At 42.3% G+C, this 22,582-nt stretch overlaps 1 protein-coding gene across 9 annotated transcripts in view; it reads right to left on the bottom strand.

The window, feature by feature from the left end:
* The window catches only part of birc6 (baculoviral IAP repeat containing 6), a 135,927-nt gene that overhangs the window by 52,787 nt on the left and 60,558 nt on the right, over positions 1-22,582 (bottom strand). For 7 of the 9 annotated variants that reach the window (XM_038737598.1, XM_038737605.1, XM_038737601.1 and 4 more), the window contains 11 exons: positions 19,978-20,824; positions 19,533-19,676; positions 16,587-16,716; positions 13,653-13,784; positions 10,813-10,974; positions 10,510-10,683; positions 7,633-7,856; positions 7,072-7,405; positions 6,032-6,249; positions 3,523-3,687; positions 2,097-2,268 (listed from right to left, as the gene is read on the bottom strand). In XM_038737598.1, the coding sequence (XP_038593526.1) occupies positions 2,097-2,268; positions 3,523-3,687; positions 6,032-6,249; positions 7,072-7,405; positions 7,633-7,856; positions 10,510-10,683; positions 10,813-10,974; positions 13,653-13,784; positions 16,587-16,716; positions 19,533-19,676; positions 19,978-20,824 (2,702 nt within the window). The remainder of the gene's footprint in view (positions 1-2,096; positions 2,269-3,522; positions 3,688-6,031; positions 6,250-7,071; positions 7,406-7,632; positions 7,857-10,509; positions 10,684-10,812; positions 10,975-13,652; positions 13,785-16,586; positions 16,717-19,532; positions 19,677-19,977; positions 20,825-22,582) is intronic. The other 2 variants (XM_038737603.1, XM_038737606.1) reach the window with 1 other exon arrangement.

Below are 22,582 nucleotides of genomic sequence, written 5' to 3'. Positions count from 1 at the left end.
ACAGGGATGAAATCTGGGTCAGGGTCAGGGCATCAGCAGTGGCAGCAAACACAGAAGCAGTTGAGAAGGTATTTGAATTTTTGACTACGTAAGTTTATTGTAGCCAATTGTGATGAATGATGATAGATGGCAGGGATTATTACACTATTTAATTTAAGACTAAACCTTGTGGTTATTTCATAATTTCAGACGCCACCTGTAAAGCAGAAAAAGAGGACAGCCCTAGAGGAACTTTTCGAAGAAGAGGACAGCAAGCTGCTTTCCACACAGCAGCAGCCCCCATCTCCACAGCCCAGAGAGTGGATCAAGAAATCCAACTTTATAGAAGCCTTCCTCCCATTCCAACCAAAGACAGTGCCAGTTTCTGGTGGTGGAAAAAGAGTGACACATTGCCAGTGTTGTCAGCTCTAGCTGAGAAGTATCTCTGTGTCCAAGTGTCCTCCACCCCTTCTGAAAGGGTGTTCTCCACTGCTGGAGACACCCTAAGTCCAGAAAGATCTCGTATCCTTCCTGAGAGAACATGATTTTTCTGCACAAAAATTGTTAATTTGCCAAAGTTGATAGTTGTGGTCTTACCTTTACAGAAGACTTCTTTGTATTTTTTATGTCAGTTGAATTTTGTTTCAAGTTGAATCCAAATGAGCACTGTTAATACTCTGAAAGGCACAAGCTCTTCCTTCACTGTTTTCAATCTGTGTTTTTAGTTTTTATGGCACAAAATGGCAGTTGGGCTTAAAAAGCTAAACATTTATTTTTTTGTCTGGACCAATTAATGTGAAAATTAACAATTTCCTAATCCTAAGGCACTCTTGATAATCTTTCAAGGCACACACTAGCGTGCCATGGCATACTGGTTGAAAAACACTGCCCTAGGCTATGGGTCCCTGGACTTTACTTTGAGAAATAGCTCACCTACTTTTAGGTTTGTTCTGAGGTTAAACATTATTTGTGTATACTATGTGCTGTGTCTTCTGATCAGAAATTAAAGCGAGTTAATACACACAAACTTGTACTTATTCCCTCACTCAATGACAATCGATAAGAGAATCGCTAAGGAATCAGATCGATAATGGAATCGGAGTCGTTAAATTCTTATCAATTCCCATCCCTAGTGATATAACTTCATATTTCTACAAAAAAACAGACAAAACTGGACACTGCTTGGAGCAAGGAAGCAAGGAAGTTGAACGACCTGGTAAGTTCAGAAAATATGTGCCTGTTACTTGATTACAGCTATAGTTGTATTTTACTGTGAACAAGTTAGCATAGCATAGGCCTGATGGATCGCATTGTAAAGGTTGTCGTCTTACTGAAAGACCTGACAATGCATGAATTTATAGGTTTAACAAATTGGCAGCATGCTGTAGTTATTTCGGCTGCATTTTCTTCAGTTTATTGCAGTTAAATCAAAGCAAAGTGTTTATTTTGGGTTCATACCGCTGTAGTAAAGTGGGTTGAGTTTACTCAAATAAACTAGCTTTTTTCTTGCATTGTATGAGAACATCAGAAGAGTAGTCGGGCGATCAAACTCGAGTCATGTGGCGCGTTGGCTTGGTCTGAATGCACAGTTAAGAGTTCTCTGTCTTTTGAGTCTTTGAAGAATCAGCGCCAAGAATCATACAAACAGTGGTAATGCCACACACCTTCAGTCTCTCTTCAAATGCGTTCCTGATATTGAATGCAATTGTTAACATGAAAACTGACATGGTGTTGTCAAGAATGAAAAAAAGCATGAGAAAAGTCCAAACAATGGCAATATTCAGAGTTCCGCACACCCAGCCAGTGGCTGCATGAAGTGGGTTTGGACTGTTGGACTGTCAGTCACAGTGTAAAGTTATAATTAATCATCAGTGGGACACTGGAGTGTCTCCTGTTTGATAAGGACAATCGAAGTCCTTCTCCTGTTTTGTGCTGGTTAAGCCCCTTTCAGGCAGAGAAACACAAGCCATACGTTGAAATACATTGAGTTTTAAAGCAGTTCCCCTAAGCCAACCAGAGTGGTAGGTGCAGCTGGTGTTCTCAGCCTTGCTAGATGGTGCAATGCTACCCTTTACTTGGTGTGCCATAACCTTCATGTGGAAAAACAGGAAGCCTACCGGAGTCGTTGCGTAGGTAGGAGGACATGGCAGGGATGAGGCAGGACTGGCTCAGTAGCTCCTGCAGCACTGCTGGCAGTGCTGAGCTGTTGTGGGCTCTGCTGTCTGCTGAGGATGCATCAGCACTGTGGCAGCTGCTGGAGCCTGCTGGGTTAATGTAGCTTGCCAAGACCTAGTGAACAAACCAATGTAGACATACTATAAGATGAATTAAACTGGTCCACCTAGCTTAAAGCTGGGGTAGGTAATTTATTTCAGAAGCAGTTTGTTATTTTTGTCATGCGGTCCAAATGAAATGATTGGCTGACCGACCTGCCTGTCTACCTGTGTGCACTCTGCCCGTGCATCACTGCACATGAACATGTGCTTTTGGGGAGTGGCTTTGGAGGGAAGACTAAAGGGTGGCGTGAGATTTTTTGGTTGCATAAATCTAGCTGTCTCTTGCTGCTTTCTCCAACATTGTCTAACAAAGCTTTAAACTGATACACATAAGTACAGACTTTACGTGAGCTGTTCTGGAGAACGACCAAACTGGGACAATCTCTGGCTGTATTTGAAACCGCCTGCTATACTAGCAGTAAGTACTGATTTGGCCTAAATGTAGTATGCAGTAAGCAAGTGAAAGCAGAAGCTGCAGTATGCCAAAGAGTCTGCAGTATGTAGGACAGATGCAGCTAGCTATAATATAAATATTACAGATCGGCTGCAGATTGTTCTCCTCACACAAGATTAAATTACAAAACATTTATATAAGCATATGTGAGTAATTGGTACTTAAATTAATATTCCTCCTATTCCTCATCCTGTGCCGCCCAGCAGACTGGTATGCGGTATATTCCTCCTCTTGTTTACTTTCTAAAACCAAAAACTGGCTAAGCCTGGCCTAGCATACAGCAAATAAATCGATTTAACAGTTTCATACTGCGTACTACTGTGAAATGCACTGTGTAGTACGTACTGCGGTCACCGGTAGTATAGTAGGTGGCTCAGAATACAGGCTGTGTCTGTTTGGGTGAACCTCAAACCACACATCTTCCATCTTCCTGTGCCTATATCGATGGCTCTCGATGGTTATCGATGGTTTCTCACATTTAGAAATGTAGCACAAGGCAGCACATTTTCTCAACCTGCCTACCACCCGCCTACTCTTAAAGCCTGAGAGGAAGCACTGCCTGAGCAGGCATATTTTGGGACATCAAAGTTTCTAAATACTTCTGTACTATGGAAGCTACAAAGCCCCAACAAGCAGGAAGGACAGCTGCTGAGCAAGATAAAAATGTGACATAATATTCTTTTGATATGGCACAATGTGTTTACCTGCTAACTCTGACAGCCCTTGGTAAAGGTAAAGTGGTACAAATACTTTAAGCTACCACATTTCTAAAATCTCAGTTTAAAATGAAGTGACATTGATGGGTAGACTGACCTGCAGTAGACAGGTGACGTGTTCCTCTTCTAGCCGTTGTTTGGTTAGGGCCTGCTCCACGTCCCAGCCTGAGGCTGTGGATCCAGTACCAAAACCAGTCCCTTTAGCCCAGTACAACTGCTGCTCCTCACTGGTCCCCCCACCGTGACAACTGGATATCTGTGGCTGTCATCAATGACATAGATAGTATATTAATGATACTTTCATTCAGCACTTTCTTATGTTTTTCATAGGGCTGGGCATGCTAACGCGTTAATTAACGCAGACAATTTTTTTATTGCACGTTAACGCAGTGTTTTTTTTAATTATTATTTTGAAAGTCCGTTGCTCACTGGCTCTGAATACACATAGGCTACAGTCAAACCATGGGACACAGGAGGGGCGGGATGTTGATCAGCCTGCAAATCACCCACCCAGACAAGCAGTGGAGGGAGGCTTCAGCAGGTTCTCTCAGGTGAACAGAAAGGGAGACAGCGCTCCGTAAGTGAACGGCAGGCGCTCTATGGATAGCAACCACGGCTTCTGTGCACTACACCGCCGTTGCCTTTTTAATTTAAATTAAAATTAGACTTATGCTAACTTTACCTGATAGGCGTGCATTTAGTTTTGCGGGGATGCTCTGCCATATGGATTCCCTCCTGTTGATGTGCTGATTACTATTTAGATTCTGGGAAATCACAAACGGCGAGGATCAGTCTCTCTTCCAATAGTTTGTGCTGCGCGTCGCAAAACAAGAAGTTCAAGACAGAATACAGTATGCTAATTCAACTTCGGCAGCAGGCGGGTGTGTGCGTGAGGCGAGCACCGCTTGTCGCTATACCTTGTGCTCGATCACTTCACCTCACTGTAACAGGGACACTTGCTACTGAACAGACTGTTTCTGCTGCTCCCTGATAAAAGAAAAATGTTTCTGCTGATACCTGCTCAGAAAAAATCCCAAGAAAACTGGACTCTGATGTTAACTTGTTTTAACAAGCTAGATAAAAGGTAATGCCCTGGCAGTGGCAAATAGCTTTAGTTTAATATTTGATTTGATTACTTTAATGTTTAAATTGAGATTTACAAGAAATATTTTATTGCTACTGTGTAAAGGGAATACTGCTGGTAAAAAGCACCTTATTTGTTGAAAGTGTTTGCAAACCACATGTTAATGCACTTTTGTGTATATAGCAGTACATTTAAAATCAAGTGTGCAGTACACTACTTTAGAATTCATTATTCAATTTTGCGAGTAACAATGCGACTAATCGCGATTAAAAATTTAAATCGTTGCCCAGCACTACTTTTTCATATTTCCCTTCTAGGTTTTAAGGAAAGTGGTAGCCACTTTATAAGCCTATGTGGTGGTGGAATTTGCAAAAGTTACATTTGACTCAGTGAAATTCAGCAAATTTTGTCTAAAAAATATCAACATTGTACTTCCAACCAAAAAGGTTAAAGCCTCCAACATTCCAAAAATAAGCAAATAAAGCAGTGTTGAAATTGTTTTGATGGTCATCAAAAACCTGAATTAAGTAGTGTAGTGAAGTAGCCCGATTCAGCTCCCAATCTTACAGTCGAACCTATATGAAATGAGGATCATACGATTTTGGGGGTGCTTTTTTACACACACACACACACTTAAACTGGAAAAATACTGGATTAGATTCTGATAGGAACTTCCTCCTGTCACAGTCACCTGCAGTTTAACTTTTATGTCTCTAACAGAGTTCCGTATCCTTTTCATTTTCCTCAGCCAGGTGCTGTGGAGGCCCTGCAGACGGCTCAATGGAAATCTTTAAAGTCAGTTTAATGGACAGGACAGTCAAGGGGAGTTTGAGAGTCAGTCTCTCTTCATGACGATTCCATTCCCATGCTTCTCTCCCTGAGGGTGTCAATAATACAAAGGACATGTCTCTTTTCCTCATCTATTTCTCTCCAAAGCTCTATTTGCCTCTTATCATTTGGGCTGAACAATTAAGCTATTTGTCAGAGGCTCACTGGGAGATATGCAAAAGAGACCTTGAGTAAAGGCCAGCGAGGCAGAGAGCCATTAATAATGGGAATGCTTTTTCCCCTTGTTTCTTTATCAGTGTGAACGAAACTATCACTCAGGCAGAGTGACAGAGCAGCCTGTGGCATGGAGCTGGACAGCCTTCTTTTATTTACTCTCGTTCCCATATGGACTCAAAAGTCCAGGGAGCAAGACATGATCCAAAACACGGGAGTATAGTCCCAAATAGAGTGGAAGGTCTTTTAAATCGAAACACTGTGTGTATACATGTTAAAGTCCACAGAAGAAAAGAATTGATGCTGTTTTGAAGGCGACGGTGTGTTTCTGTACTTTTGTTCTTATTCCTTCTTTTTCAATCAAGTTGTAGTTAAGGACCAAATCAAACATGTTGAACATTTCTGAGGCCAGTCTGGGGGGCCTTTCCTTCTTCAAAAGGGACAGCTGAAGGTCAGGGAACAACTGTGTTCAACTGAAGGTCTTCACAAAATCATTTTAACTGTGTGTTGTGGGCCATACCTCTGACACACTGGTGCTGGCGTTGGGGTTGCGGGGGGCGTGGTGGCTGAGAGCCGACAGGCAGGCCAGGATGAGGTGGATGGCACCAATCTCCAGAGCCATGCGGCGTAGCAGCACACCGTCATCAGTGGTCAGAGGAGTGCTGCTGAACAACGCTCGCAGGACGTGGAATGGCAGCGTGGGCAACACATTGGCTGACGGAGACTGGAGGATATGACCTAAGAGGATGCCAAAGCAGACAATTCACTCAGAGCACAAAGAGCATTTGATTAAGTTTTGGATGTAAGACAGATTTACTGGTTTGCCAATATCAGTGTTGGTGCATTTCAAAAGTGGTGCACTAGAATTTCTACTGCGACAACTTAAATTCTGGGTGAGAAAAACAACACCTTGTAAGTTTCTGAATTTTCCCAGCATAGGATATGACAAAAACACAGACGCTAAATATGAGCAAAAAAAGAAGTCATAATGCTATTGGAAGGATTAAGCTAAACGTGTTGGGATTTAATAAAAAAGTATCTATTGAAATCAAGTCTAAATGTTTTCAGGCTATGCATATATTAACCATGTTATATAGCATTGAGTGGGATGTATATAACATTTCAACATCATATAATGTCTGCAATCATTTTAGCTCTTTGTAGGGATTAGTGTGTTGGCCTTTGACATAAGAAGTTAAGTGTACTGTGCTCTATTGAACAGACATTTCTTAATTGATAACACACAGTTTCCGAACATGTTCACAAACTGTACCTAGCTCAAAAGCAGTAATGTTTACACACTGCTTCATTTGAAGGAACTGCTGCTAGACGTAAAGGAAACACACGTTGTGAATAATTGTTTCCGTATCTGCCTCTGCAGCAGCGGCCTGATGCTGTGTGACCTGTATTATCAAATCAGAGCATCTCACTAAGTAGATCAAATAATATGAGCAGAAGTATGCTAATGAAACGTAAAATAAATGGTTAATATTCAACAAAAAGTCAGACACAAAAGACACAAGAACAGAGGATGAAGGTGTGTAGTGCTTTCAGACTTACTGCCTTCTCCATCGTCGGTGACACCCAGCACCAGGCGCAGCAGACACTGGGCGTGCTTCCTCTCCTTCAGTAGCACCTCTGCGTACCCTGGCAGGCGCAGGAACAGGCCGAAAGCAGCCAGTGAATGGGCAGGGATGGGTGACATGGTCTGCACTGAGGTTGAGGATGATGAGGAGGACTGGGACTGCTGCTTGTTGATTGGTGGTGGCTCGGCGGCGATTGACTCTGGTGCCTCGTACACCAGCTCGCCCGACTGCTCGATGGTTACCCACTCAAACTGGTCGTTGTCCTTGGGCTTCTCCTGTGTGGCGGAGGCCACCACTGGGGCGCTGACCTGTGAACAACCATCCAGGAGAATAGAGTGTAACTTTAACAAAGGTGAGAGGAGTAAAGATGAGAAAATTATGACAAGTGAATTTAGGAAAGCAGGATCTCTGCTGGGTCATGATGATGGTTTCTAAAAACATCTTGGAACACTATTTTACAAAGTACACTGACATACTTTAGCCCTAACTGCCTCAAGTACTTTGATCTGTGTCTGTGGCAGGCTTTGAGTCTCACCTGCTGAATGACATCAGGGTAGAGCATGGGCAGCCTCTCTGCGATTAGGGCAAGGCCACCCATTCCTGCAAAGACCTGCAGCGGTGACTGGATGGGGTTGGTCTCCAGCAGGGACTCATCAGTGGCAGCGTCCAGACAATCTTCACTGGCCGTCATTGGTTCGTCCTCTGGACAGCTGTTCAGCAAGTCACAGTGATCCACTGCAAGGAGAGCAAAGAGAGGACCTGTTGTATGTTCATGCACTGTTTGGCATCTGGGACACTTAGAACTGCATTTGTTTGTAACCTGAAGTCTACTATGAGGAGAATCCCATCCCTGAAATGAGAAAAATGAGTTTGGTTTAATGAACAGTCATGTATGCAGTACAACGTGTAGTATCATGGGAACATGGAACAGATGAGACAAGAGAAAGGGTGTTGCTGATTTGTTCACACAGAAGCTCAGCATAACTAAACAAAACTATGATGCCGATACAGTCAAAATGTAGTTAGTTGTTATAGAAGTGATTTAACCAGAGGCCGTTTTTGCTCACTTTGTGCTTCTTTTTCACAGTTAACTACATCTTTCCATGTCTTGGCTTGTAGACGACAACATTTCTTTTAAGAGTAAGTTAAACTACTCTGAAATTCCATCATTTAGTATGGGAGTGATCCTAAAATGTACGAGGACACAAATCTATTATTTTATTCACAAACTTTAAAATTTTTTAAAGTTTTCACATGAACCTTATTTCCACTGGTTTTAAAACAACACAAATCTCTGCGTATGAATGGATAGTGTGTTCAAATGGACCATGCTGATGGGACCTCCTGAGCTGTCACAGTACTGGCAAAAATCTGCTAATTTTCTAATTAGTTCTCTCCCCTGTGTTTTTCTTATTTCTGCCTGTGATGAATATGTTCTGTATTAAATCTTAATATCTAGATTAATATGCTCTGTGGTTTGACACAACAGTTCCTACTCAGTCATTTTGTGGGCTAAGTCTGAGCACTGTTTCTATTAGCCTTAACATTGAGTTGAATCTGCATCTTCAAGTAATGCGGCATTAGCTCATGGCAGTTCTAGTTAAGGTACTTCCATGTAGACTTCAGTCTTCCACAAACAACCAACCAACCAAACAGAGAGCAGGAGACGAGAAGAACCCAACCACAGACCATCTCCACGCTGGCCTTCAGTGATCAGCAGGTCTTAATGTTTGAAGCTGCCCTTTGATTGTGCTATGTGGTAATCAAAAAGGACAAAATGAAAGACCGTCCTAATGCCCTTGTTTACATGTACATCATGACACTGAGGACAAAGTCTGACAGTCAGAATGCAAGAAAGGATGAGGCAAAACACCCCCCCCCCCCCTCCACCAGCTAAGCAAAGACCATTTTATTGTGATGGCACGGCATCAAAGTTTTATGATAATATAAAGCTCTGGTCGATTGATAGGTGTGATTGATAGGACGATCCATCATCTCTTACAGAGCAGAAAATCAGGCGGATGATTCATTGCTCTCCGCAGGGGAATTTTTCTTCTACCACACACATTCTCTTGGTGATGAATTAAAAAGTCACTGGGATTGTGAATAAAAGGGTTTCTAACAGAGATTAACGTGCCTGAACTTCCAAAACAGGATTAGAGGATGCTCATGTTTTCAGGAGGGCAAGGACAAGAGGGTCATTTGGCAGCTTGCCAGAGGAATAATTAAGCAGTTCTTCTACCATATGATCTTGTTCTTTCAAATGCAAAACCACAGAGGCTAATGACTGAACAGTCAGTCTGTCTGTATGGCAGGAAAGTTAAGGTACACATTTCCATGCATGCTGTGCTGCATGGTGTTCCACGTCACGCACACACCGGCACAGACAGTAACAGACTACTGTGTCACACACACAGATGCTAAAACATGTCGTCAGCATGGAAGTTCTTCACTGTGAATGAAGAAGACAAAACCTGTGCCATGTAATTTAGTACCAAGCTGGTCTCAATCGTTTTGAATGGTTACGTCATTAACAAGCCTCTTCCACGTCACATCTGCTGCTGTGAAAATGAAGCTGCGGGTGAAAAAAACAAAAATGTGAGTTGGGTTTTTTGGGCGACTTTAGAAAACTGCTGACAAAGAAAGTCACCTTGTATCTGAAGGTGAGAAGATTAAAGCAGTTTGTGAGGACACACTAAAATAAAGACTTAAAATGGAAGATAGGAAATAACCAACTGTTTTCTTTCAAATAAAACTTACAATACATTAAACAAAAGACCCTCGTACAAAAGCCTTAAGGCCAATTTATGCTTCTGTGTCTAATCTATGCAGTACCCAACGCACGCCTCTCTAAGTATAAACTGGCTGGTGCCGTCTTGGAGTGCAGATGTCATTTGGTACCACACTGGTTTAGATCGCCGTGAAAACAGATCACGGCTGGAAAATCCAGAAGACGAGCTGTGTCTGAGAGAGGCGGTTTGCAGTAAGAAACTCAAGGCGTGTGTGAAGAAAAGAGTAGTCTGAGGTGGGCGCAATGCAGGTAGATTTAAAAATAGTATTTTATGTTTTGTATTATTAACGACGGATTTTTTTTTTTCCTTGTAATGACTTTAATCTTAATTATCTAATCTTAATATTTATTCACCTACACTGGCCCCAATACACCATCACAAAACTAAAAAGCAATGATGACACATTTTTGCCTCCAAGTGAACCTGCAGGTGTGAAAGCAACCATAAATCCATTTGATAACTTTCAAATAAACGTTCATAAATCTCCTGGTAAATATCAGTGGAGCAGGAAAAATTTGGTAAACCTAAGTCAAAGAAAGATAAAACTTTTGTTAACTTGAATATTTTTAAACACAGGAGTATTCCTCCTCAAGTACCGTAGCACTGCATGATTTTGGTACCTTTCTCAGTGCGTAGCCTCTTGAAGGAGTCCGTCTTAGAAAGGCCAGGGTCAGAGATGACCTTGGAGCCCAGTTTGACAGTCAGGTTGATGGACTGGTAGCCCTGTGGCAGCTTGCGGTCATACAGGAGTGTCAGGAGCTGGGCCAGGGTCATCTCAGGTGGGAGGGGCTGACCTGGAGGGGAGGACAGGGTGAACTAAAATTCACATACATGAAATTTGGTTGCTTAAGTCGAGCGTTTGACTCAAACACCTCTATGTCCTGCTGCCAGATCTGAGGTGGCATGCACTGTATATGCAGTACCTGGAAGCAGCTTGTGGTAAAGGTGGAAGACCGGTACACTGATGGTTTTGGCTGAGGGGTCTACACCAGACGAAGCAGTCAACTTGTCGCTCATCACGCGACCCCTCCTTGATGGAGGTCTAGGAGGGGTTGAAAGGGCTCGCTTGGACTGGGACTTTAAGCCTGATGGCAGACAGACAACATGTTAGTCATCTTCTCATTTCGCATCTCACCATTTGGAATGTGGCTATTCAAATGTGTGTCCTAAATCACTCCTTCACTCATTTACATCATCGATGACAGGTGAAGAGCTGTAATTTCCATATGCATCAAATGTGACACATTGCATTGTGGGATTGTAAGCAGAAGGCGTGTACATGCCATTGACACTACTTTGTTGTTTTTACTGTGGACATTTCTGAGGGCATGATATGGTACAGACATTTCACACATATAAAGGGGATAAAGAGGGTTAAATGCAGTGCACTAGACAGCAAATAGGGAGGTATTTTAGACATATAGTGAAGGTAAAAATTATTTGATCCCTTGCTGAGTGTTTGCCCACTGACAAATGAGCGGTCTATAACAGTGAGAGACAGAATAACAGCAAAAAAAAAAAATGCATGCAAAAAATGTTATAATTTGATTTGCATTTTAATGTGTGAAATAAGTATTTGACACCTCTGCAAAACATGACTTAGTAGTTGGTAGCAAAACCATTGTTGGCAATCACAGTGTGTGACAACCTGCAATTATCACCAGGTTTCACCACCGGTGGAAATCCCCGGAAACGCCTATTTTGATTCAGCACACGCTGATTTGTTACCGAATGGCGCGACAATTAAACCGACTGCCTGTAAATGTCAGTGTGTCGGAAGGAGAGCGAGGGAGAGAGCAGTGACAAAATGAGCCAGAGCAACACGCTCTTTGACAGTCAGAACAAAGCAAAAAGTAAGGTAGTTAAATCCCCTGCCTACCATATTTCATCTGTGACTATCGGACGCCAATCCTCAGGATTGGATAATAATTCGTCGTGCAAAGTTGTTTGCGGAAGCCAGTAAAACATTCACAACCCAGCAGCAAAACCCTAGACTGGATTCTTTGACTGGACTCCATGAGTTATCAAACTTTTTTTCTTTACTGACGTTTTCTTTTGTTTGGTGCCTGAGAAACTAAACCATCTTTATTTTTGCTCGCTATCAGCACTGGACTGAATTTATTTTTGTGCTTTTTGAAATGAACTGCAACTAATTTGTGTTTTTGAGATTGTTTGGTTTAAGTGTGCAGAAAACCCGAAGAGGAATTTTGAGTTGGATTGTGCTTTACTTTGTGATTGTGTTTTTGTGTCAAATCTTTAAATACACCAATATTTTGTTTTGGTGGCTGTGAGCGTGAGTGGTTGTTCATCTATGTGTGGCTCTGTGATGGACTGGCGACCTGTCCAGGTTGTACCCGCCTTTCGCCCGATGTCAGATGGGATTGGCTCCAGCCCCCCGCGACCCTGTACACAGGATAAGCGTTTGATGATGGATGGATGGAATATTTTGTTTTGTGCCAAGCTTTTGAGTTTGTGGTGTTTCTTTCTTTTATGGTCATTCAGTAGGAGGGTGGATATTATTTTAAGATGTACATCCTTTGTGACATTTGATTTAAAAACCGTTGACAACCAGTAACCCGTATCTTACTGTCAGGAGAGAGACCTGACTGGCAGCCCGAACAATAATAATTTAAACTGTAAACCAAACTGTCACAAGAGGTCAGATGTTTTTTGTAGTTGGCCACCAGGTTTGTACACATCTCAGGAAGGATGTTGTCCCACTCCTCTGTGCAGATCTTCTCCAAATCATTATGGTTTCGAGGCTGACGTTTGCCAACTCAAACCTTCAGCTCCCTCCACAGATTTTCTACGGGATTAAGGTCTGGAGACTGGCTAGGTCACTCCAAGACCTTAATGTGCTTCTTCTTGAGCCACTCCTTTGTTGCCTTGGCCCTGTGTTTTGGGTCATTATCCTGCTGGATTACCCATCCACGACCCATTTTCAATGCCCTGGCTGAGCGAAGGAGGATCTCCCCCAAGATTTGACGATTTAAGAGTGTGCTCCTACTCTCAGCTTGTGACCTGTATAAAAGAAACCTGGGAGGCAGAGATCTTTCTGATTGAGAGGTGGTCAAATACTTACTTCACTCATTAAAATGCAAATCAATTTATAACAGTTTTGACATGCTCTGATTTTTGTTGTTGTTATTCTGTCTCTCACTGTTCAAATAAACCTACCAATAAAATTATAGACTGATCTTTTCTTTGTCAGTGAGCAAACATATAAAATCAGCAGGGGATCAAATAATTTTTTCCCTCCCTGTAGCAGATGTTAGATATGTTGATGTTAAGCTAATGTTAACTACTCCTTGAATGGTCCTTACAGTGCGAGAAAGCTCTAAAAAAACAATGTGTCCAACAGCACAATATGCATAATTATACATTCATATTTTCGTAGTGGAGGCACATCACCTACTTGCGTCATCCATCTACGCTGTTCTTATCTTTTGAAAATGCAGAAAATCAAAGAACAAGCTTTGGTCATAGTGCTAGCTTGTACATCGCAGTTCTATACCAACTACTGTTTAAAAAAACATTTTTTATTCTTTGTGAGGTTAATCAATAGTGATAATTGATTCAAATGTCCTGCAAAGTTTGGGCACAACTGTGTAATAGTTCTCTCTCTCTCCCTCTACCCTCCACACACACACACGATTGGCATGTAGGCAGTGGAACAAGATGCAGAGGCCAGCAGAGGTTGGCTAATTAGATGATGGCTGTGTGGCAATGGGATAAGGGGTATGTAAGGAAGAGAACCAAGAACCTGAGGCCACAACAACACTGTAGTTGTCCTGGAAGCCGCTGTCTGCTTTCATCTTCTCCTTCTCCTCATGATTCTTCTTCTCCTTGTCCTCTTTCTGCTCATTGATCAGCTTAGCTGTAATACTGGGTGTGTCTGTTTGGGTGAACAGAAGAAAGCATGAACTACAAAATCACATTAGTAATACAATATATTCATTTTGGGATTTCTTTCTTTTGGCAGGCTTAAAACTGTAGATATTGTAGATATTTTTGATGAAAATCTGTGCAATAAAAGTACAGGCAATAGATGATGCGTCTCAGACACACAGCCACACGCACATGCCCAAACATAGCCCCATAACAGCAGTAGTGTATCAGGCCTTCTATCAGCTCTTCAAGGTCCCAAGAGCTGAGCCATTCATCATGTTCTGCAGCTCACAGCATCCAGGCTGCACCACTGACCTTGATTGTCAAAGAATGTTCAGAGGATTAAAGCCCAAGGGCACATGGCTGATCCACAGCGTTGACTTCTGGGATACATTTTGTTAATAATTTAGCAGAGCTGGGAACGTTAAAGTGTTATTATCGTGTTAATGCATTCATTAATTAACGCCAACAATTATTTTGCTCACTGGCTCTGAATAGGCCTACACATAGGCTACAGTCAAACCATGGGTCACAGGAGGGGCGGGATGTTGATCAGCCTGCAAATCACCCACCCAGACAAGCAGTGGAGGGAGGCTTCGGCAGACTATGTTGGATGCAGCGTGTGGGAGAAGAAGATAAACAAACGCAAGACAAACGATCAAATGCCATAGCGAGTGGATAGCTACACACTGTATGCTGGTTAGTATTGGGGAAGATGACGGTCTTAGGAACGTTCTTAAAATCACAACATAGTTACTTGGCCCGCAGGTTTGCTCTTTCCTCAGGTGAACAAGCGCTCCGCGAGTAAACGGCAGGCGCACTATGGAGTAACCAAGGCAACAGCTTCTGTGCGCTACACAGCTGTAGCCTATTTAACTTAAGTTAAAATTATAGGCTACATAACTGTACCTGACAGGTCTTCATCTAGTTTTGCGGGGATGCTCTGCCATGTGAATTCCCTCCTGTTGATGTCCTGATAACTATTTAGGAAACAGTAATAGATTCTGGAAACTCACAAGCAGCGAGGATCAGTCTCTCTTCCAATGATCTGTGCTGCGCGTTCAGACAATTCAACTTTGGCAGCAGGCGGGCGTGTGTGCTTGAGGCGAGCACCATCGCGACACTTCACCTCACTCTAACAGGGTAACTTGTTACTGAACATGGACTGTTTATGCTGCTCCTTGATAAAAGCAAAAAGTTTTGGTTTAATATTTGATTACAATAATGTTTAAGTTGAGATTTACAAGAAATATTTTATTGCTGCTGTGTAAAGGGAATACTGCTGGTAAAAAGCACCTTAATTGTTAAAAATGTTACACACACCACGTTATTGCAATTATATATATCAGTACATTTAAATCAAAAGTGCGCAATACACTACTTTAGAATTCATTATTCAATTTTACGCGTAATAAAGTGATCAAATGATTTTCTTGCAATTAAAAATCGTTGCCCAGCACGATAATTTAGCCTATAATTAAAATCAAGGATGTAAACTCGTCACGGGTTGAAAAATGTGACAAAAATGTGTGAAAACCGTGATTTTTTTGCTTAAGGTTGTCCTACCGTGAACATTTTATACCAGCCCCTGCCTAAGACTGTGTGCTCCTCCTCCTTGTGTGCAATTACTTGAAAACAAGTGGAGGACTATGGAAGTGAAGACCCTCATATCTGAAAACATTTATTTTTTTATTTTTTTAAATATTGAAACACATTTTTTGAAAATCTGACACAATAAACAGTTTTTAAACACTAATAACACAGTGAGGAGAGAAAACACTCATCACAGAAAATTACTGACATTGATACATTGTAGCTTGAAGCATAGGGACTTGTCTTTGAGGAGCACACGTTGGCACAACGGCATCAGCTAAAACTACATCTGTCCACTGCAGAGGCTCTATCCACAACCTGGAGTAGGAACTAGTATTAATGAGGGTATTCATATTATAACATTAAATAAAAAGCCTAATGTTTATTTAATAGTATTCTGTAGTATAATGTTAATATATTAATTATCCAATTTTACTATTTTGATTAGAATTTAAAATAATACTATACTTGATAGCTTATCACTAGTATAATATTAATTACAGTTATAGCAGTTTCATCTCTATGGGTTGTTTTTATTAAATCCTTGTGCAAGAAAAATGCTCAACCTTAATCTTGTTAACGCTAATTAATGCATTCATTTGTTAATGCTAAGTAGATCTAATAACTCATCAATAATCACAACCATTCATGCAGAACAATTAGTTCAACATTTCAAAAGTTTGCTGTAACACATAAAACTTTTTTGGAATGTCCCGCCCCATCCAGGCTGTAATTGGTTTGTTCACGGAAAGTGACACTGACAAGCACATCGGCTTTATGAAAACTTTTTCTATTTTTCTTCCATCTTACCGTGTCAGCTGCAGACAACGCATCGTCACTGTTTTTGTAAAACGAGCTGCTCACAGAGAGCCCTGTTGCTTCAAAGCACAGACTTCTGGGGGGCTAGGAGGAAATGCGATGCTACCAAGCGGACCTATCACAGTTGTGGCTAAGGCGTAGATTGGAGGCAGAAGTAAATCAGGCAGACTGTCCGCATTACAACCATAGACTGTATGGCTTGCTTTTCTTATCCTGGTAACTGTCTCTGTAGCTGACAGAATATACGTGTACTCTGACAAGGCGTGGTGTACTTGTTTACACACTAGTAGCTCATTTTTCTATTAGCTGTAAGCCTTACGTTTCCCCACACACACACACACACACAAACACACACACACTCTAGTCCACTGGAAAGGTTTTCTATAGTGAAATATACCAGAGACCCGGTCCAGGACTTCAGCTAGCGTAGTGGAGATGGGCAGATGGAGGGTGCGGTACTTGTGCCCTGCTCCATACATGGGATGTTGGATCATGTGGCTGGTGGCATTGATGCGTCCTTTGTATAACTGGGAAGGAAAAGGACAAAATGGTTTTGTATTAGCATGTTATAAAAATGTATAAAGGTTAGAGCTAACCCTAACCTGTTTGGGTCTGGAGACCATACTCAGAGCTTCTTGGCAAGGTGAACAGATGTTGATATTTCTTGTATACAAGTGAACACAATGCTGATGGTGCTGGAGTCCAAAGCGAACACATTCATCCCCTTAGCACAATATCTGTAGACATGTCATGACAATTTGAGCAACTGTTGCTAGAATACCTTGTCTGGACCTTGTCAACCACAGTCCTCTCTGCTAGTGAGAACAGCCTAGAACACTGAGACAACTAAGATTGCTTGCTTTGGATAATTAAAACCTATTTTTCTACACACTGCTCCGAGACACACACGCTACTAAAAGATATTTTCTGACAACCAATCACCGAGCTGTGTAAAATATGGATCATTAAGGAGGACACATTAGACCAGGCATGCATAAGTCTGGGGGGATCACTGTGATTGGAAAGGAGGCTTCTGCTTCATGCTGCTGCGCTGTCCCCTTGTGGTCAGTGCTGAATACTACATCAATCTTTCTGCTTGGTGACACACCATCAGTTTGCGGTTGTAGTAAAAGGTGGGAGGGACTCATTATCGAGGAACATGACATTTTTATTCTATATGTAGTGAGAAAATTGCTTTCATGGAATGTCTCCCCGGCATACATCACAAACACTCCTCAGCAGCATTTAAGACCCTGTGGAATCTGCAATGAGGTTTTTGAATAAAACCATTCAGTCACCCTCTGGATCTGAACTGACTTGCTCCCCTCTTTTCAACAGTAAAGGTTTCAAAATGGGACACTTGCCGGACAAGACAAGAACTTTTTATACTGACTCTTCATGTAGGCCTTCATTTCAGCCTCTGTCTGAAACAAGCTATAGATGCTTTCTTTAAGCCCCCCCTCAAAGCCCACTGTCTTCTGATTGGCCAAGACATAAATCGCGTTACCAGGCTGTTGTTGCTGGGTGGAACAGGCAGACTGAGTGATAGTGTGGGAGCACATGACCATATAGGGGTTGTACCAGAACAGGTTTACATTGTTTAATTTTCTCTGTTTAATCTATTTTTGTCATACTGCACATTGCTGCTGTTAATCTTAGTTCACTATTAGAAGTTTTAAAAATGAGTTTTTCTGGCAGTTAAAGTAGAATCTCTGATACCTTGTAAACAGATCTGCTAGAATAATTTTTTTACTGAATGTGAATGAAAGACCACTATACTATTTCATGTCTTGAATTAGTACTGTACCTGACCATAGTGATCTAGTGAAGTATGTGAATTTTTGTGTACAACTAGAACAGAAAACAGGAGACGATGCCATTTTAGTTCCACAACACTTTTGTGGTCATAATATGCTTTTAGGCTTTTCCCCTCTCCTTTATTGAGTTATATCTCTTTTTTGTGCATGTAACAGGTTTGCAAAGTGAAAAAGGCCAAAGTCCAGCCCAAAGGGAGTTCCCATCTCCCACAGAAAACTCTGCTCTGAACTGCCTGAAAACAGCTCGTTTGTAGTCCAGCATTTACTTCTGCTTTCTCGTGACATCACAAGAAAACGCATGTCATAATCTCTGCTTCTGATTGGCTAGTAGTCCTTAACTAGGTACTGTGCACGCGCAACTCCCAAACAGTGAGATGCATCACTCCATAGCTAAAACAAAGCCTTCAAACACAGGGTGAAAAGAGGAGCAGCAGCAATGTGCAGTATGACAAAAAATATGGTGTTGATGAAACCATGTAAACCTGTTCTGGTACAACCCCTAAATAAAATGATGAAAGTGAAAATGAGCATAATGTGACCACTTTAGGATAAAGGAATGGGGGTTTCCGTGTGGAAATTCCCTCCAGTTGACAAAAAGAGCTTGACTGGGACTTTCCCTTCAGGCTGGACCTCAAACCCCCCCGAGCTCACATCTTTTCCTCTTCTGTTCACAACTGAACCTTTTTCTTAAACAAGCCTTTTAGTGCCTCAGTGTTAAACTGAAAAATTGTTGAAAGGCTGAAATGAAAAGGCTATCTCCTGCATCCCTAGACTGAACGAGTGTAATTATTTAATATTAAATTAGTTGATTCATTACATACTGTATATTTACATCGGCAGGTCATTGTTAATGACAGATAACATCCCTTTACATTTATGAAATTATGGTTGCCTGAAAATACTTGTAAACATCTAAGCATAGCAGTCAACAACAAGCAGTGAGCATCAATCAAACTAATAACCACTGTTAAAAGGAAATGGGTTTGTAACAGAAAATAAAACAAGACTAATAGTCCACAGTCCCTCAAGGGCAATCTAACACCTCTTCCTAACAGGATGCGAAGGAGTGAACATCAGTTTGTTTCCCAATGAGGGGTCCTAACCTGCTCCACACATCAGTGAACAGGCTACACTACAAAAACCCCTCGCCCTGGCTCTATTTGAGGTTTTGCACGCCTCCAACATCCTATACCCGTGCAAGGCATTGTAAACCTCTGTATTTATTTACTTAGCATTTATTATCTATTTATTAATTTATCCTCTTGAATTATGGTCCCTGCTTGGTCCATGTATTGTGACCAGCATATTTGTTGTTTTGCTCTGGTGCCAAAATGCTTATATGATGTCACTGACAGGGTTTCTTGATTGATTGTAGTTGTTGTTTTTGTCTTGTTTGATACGACTGGCAGACTAAAACTGCTCTCTGTATGTTAGGAGGAGATGTGAGGCTGTGCTTAGCCAGATTTGATTTTTTTTACATTTTTCTCTCCCATTGGGAAATGAGAGAGCAGAGAGGAGTTACCCACCGGACAGGGAGACTGTAGGAAGACTGTGACCTTCTCGTCCTCCAACATGAGCTGCAGGAAAAGCCTTCGAATGAAGCCCGAGATGTTTCCAGAGATCGGCACGTTGCTTCGCTGGGGTGCAGACTGGAAGAGCTCACAGAGAACCTGCAGCCAGAAAATACAGTCTTAAACCATTACAGAGGCCAATGAACATATCCACATGAAGAGAGATTGTCACTCACAGAGTCCCTACTTCTTTAAGAAATGATATTTATATTACCACATTTTTAAAACATGAATAACAGTATAGTCATACTAATAGTAGTAGTAAAGTCATAGTCTGTGGCTTTGGTGGGTTGAAAAACAAGTCTCTAAATCTTTGACAAATTAGGTCTGAGATGTCAAAACTGAAAAAAAATTGAAAGCATTAAGTCTTCTCATAACAGAGCGGAATGTAAGAGCAGACCTGTGCCATGAGCCGCTGGTTGTTAGGATGGCAGGAGATACACTGGAGAAAGAAGGCCACAGTGGCATTCTCCAGAGCTGTCCTCTGCTGGGTGGTGAGTCCTCCTGCCTGCCCAGAAGACACCAGGGAGAAGCGTGACCCTGAAGGCTGAGGCTGGGATGGAGGGGTACATGCGGCAGATCCAGAGCCCAGAGGCTGACAGCCTGCATTGGCACCGGCACTGGCACTGGAGTGGCACAGCAGGAAGAGCAGTGCTGTCCACAGCGGGTTGACCTCTGGTCCCCCCAACCAGTCTTTCATGGCATGACTGTTGCCCACTTCAGTCAGGAAGCGCAGCACTGGAGCGGCCAGCTCTGCAGCCAGAGGCGGCCGACTGTGTGAGTGATAGTGGTGATGGTGGTGTCTTCTTTCTGCCTGAGCAGCGGGCAGAGGAAGGTCGGCACTGGCCAGGAGACCAACGCAGAACTGGGCCAGGCTACGAACCAGCAGTGAGGGTAAGCCTGAGTCCAGCAGTTGCTCTATGGCTCCTGGAGACTGGGAGGCTGCTGCCAGCGTAGTTAACTGGGACTCTGACAGATTAACTGGGGGTCTCGCATGCTTGGAGTCATCTGTAAGTCCTGCAGTGCTGGTGTTGGCGTCATGCTGCTTTTTGCCGTCGTCGGTCATGGAGAGGCGGTGGTGCTGGGCTTGAGAGTGACTGGCGCTAGGCACTGACACGATCCCCATCCAGGACATGAGCAGGGAGAAGTAGCTGGGGTGGATGTGACACATGGAACACAGCAGGCTGTCCACGGCCTTCTTCAGCACAATGTTGCACGGCAACGACATGGACCAGTTGTACAGCAGCCTGGAGGGAGGGGAAATAATGGCATCAATAATCCATCATGAATGTAAGTTGTTCATCCTCAAAGGGCTGCAAAATCAATGCTGATGTAGTGTTTGAATATTCAGACATCTTCATGGTAAGTAAGAAAGGTAAATCATTACATAACAATAATTTAAGCGTCCGCAGACTTATTATTCAACAAATAATAGTTATTTAAACAACGTAATAAGTAAGGCTGTATATGGGGGATTCATTGATGGCATTCAATTCAGACTGGAGTCATGTTAGTCAGCATTAACGAAGTGTTAACGAAGTGCTGCTGTCATGACTGATGAATATTACACTTATTCAGACATGAGACCCCAATGTAAATAGCCTTTACATTTACAGGCGACTTCCTCTTCCTTTTCAACTGACACGAGGGCGAGCATATATGGACTTAATTCCTTCCTTGTATGCATGTATTATTTGTAATGTATTTGTATGTTTGCTGACACTGTCAGAAATGTATTAACTCTACTTTATGGTAATGATTGCGGACATAGTGGGTGGTGGTGTTGTACTCGAGTGTATTATAATGAGATGTTTCTAACATTCTTCACCTCCCATGTATGTAAACGGAGTGGCCAAAATATTAGAAATCATAATGCAGTTCACCACCACGGCAAACTAGAGGGGGGCAACAAATCACAAACTCACAGTTCAGATCATATCATGGTTTTGAAAAATGTGCTGCTGTGGCTCTGATGTAGCATCCTCTCTCTTTCTGTAGTCACCACTCAGTGACTTGGTTACCCATCACAAGTAATAAACACTATGCCGGTCTGTGGCCCAGGTGAATTTAATTTATATTTAAATGTTTTTATTTTAGACAGCAAGTTGTACCCGCCAACTTTTGGCAGTGCACCAGTTGTTAGTCAGCTTAGCCCGGTAAGCCAGTCAAGCTCATGTAGTGATGCTGCCTCTGAATACAACACACAAAAAAAAGAGAGCAGAACTCGAGGACTCCCTGACATTAAGATCCACCGTGTGGGTGCATTAGTTACAGTTTCCCAGTTCGTTACAGAGAAAATGGGCAACCATTAGTATTAAACTGTTTCCTGATTCAACTTATGTAGGACAGAAGAGGAGTCCTTCTCCCCACAGTGTTCAAGCAGGCTCTCACTATACATTCAGAATGTGTCAGCAATAACTACATGGAATATTTCCACTTTACAATAGAGAGACCGGAACGGCAGGGGATGACATGCAGCAAGGACCGCAGAGGAACAGGTAGTTCGCACTCTATGAGCTACGGGGGCACCCCAACAGGTGAGTCTTATGATAGAGCATTACTGTATATTTGTGTTATTACAGTAAGAATTATGGCCAGTGAGCCACTGTTGAGTGTTTACATGTTTACATTTTTTCCCCCTGCTGTACCAATTACGTACCAGAGTACACCCCCAGTATGTGTAGCAAAAATATAGATTTTTAATATTTCAGTTTTAATATTCGTTTTCCACAGTATGGATCCTGAAAATGTGCTTCTCTTCACCGCTGCAGTGCCCACACAGCCCCGCCCCGGAGAGGTTGGATATGTCTCTCCCCTTTCAACATCACTAAGTATTAAACAGGGTGGCCCAAAAAACTGTTGTTGATAAGATAGCTGTCCTGTTTGCCCAACAGACATTTATAATTCTCAAAACTAAGCTAATCCCCCTCGGAGCTATCAGACCTGAGGAACCTCAGGCTGCAGAGTTTCAGTTGAGAGGAAATACTTTGACTAAGGTCAGAGGT

The sequence above is a fragment of the Micropterus salmoides genome, unplaced genomic scaffold (assembly GCF_014851395.1).
Source record: "Micropterus salmoides isolate LMB-PRFRI ecotype aquatic unplaced genomic scaffold, ASM1485139v1 Ms_hic_scaffold_22, whole genome shotgun sequence".
NCBI classification, from domain to species: Eukaryota; Metazoa; Chordata; class Actinopteri; order Centrarchiformes; family Centrarchidae; genus Micropterus; species Micropterus salmoides.
This window is presented reverse-complemented; position numbering and strand designations above follow the sequence as displayed.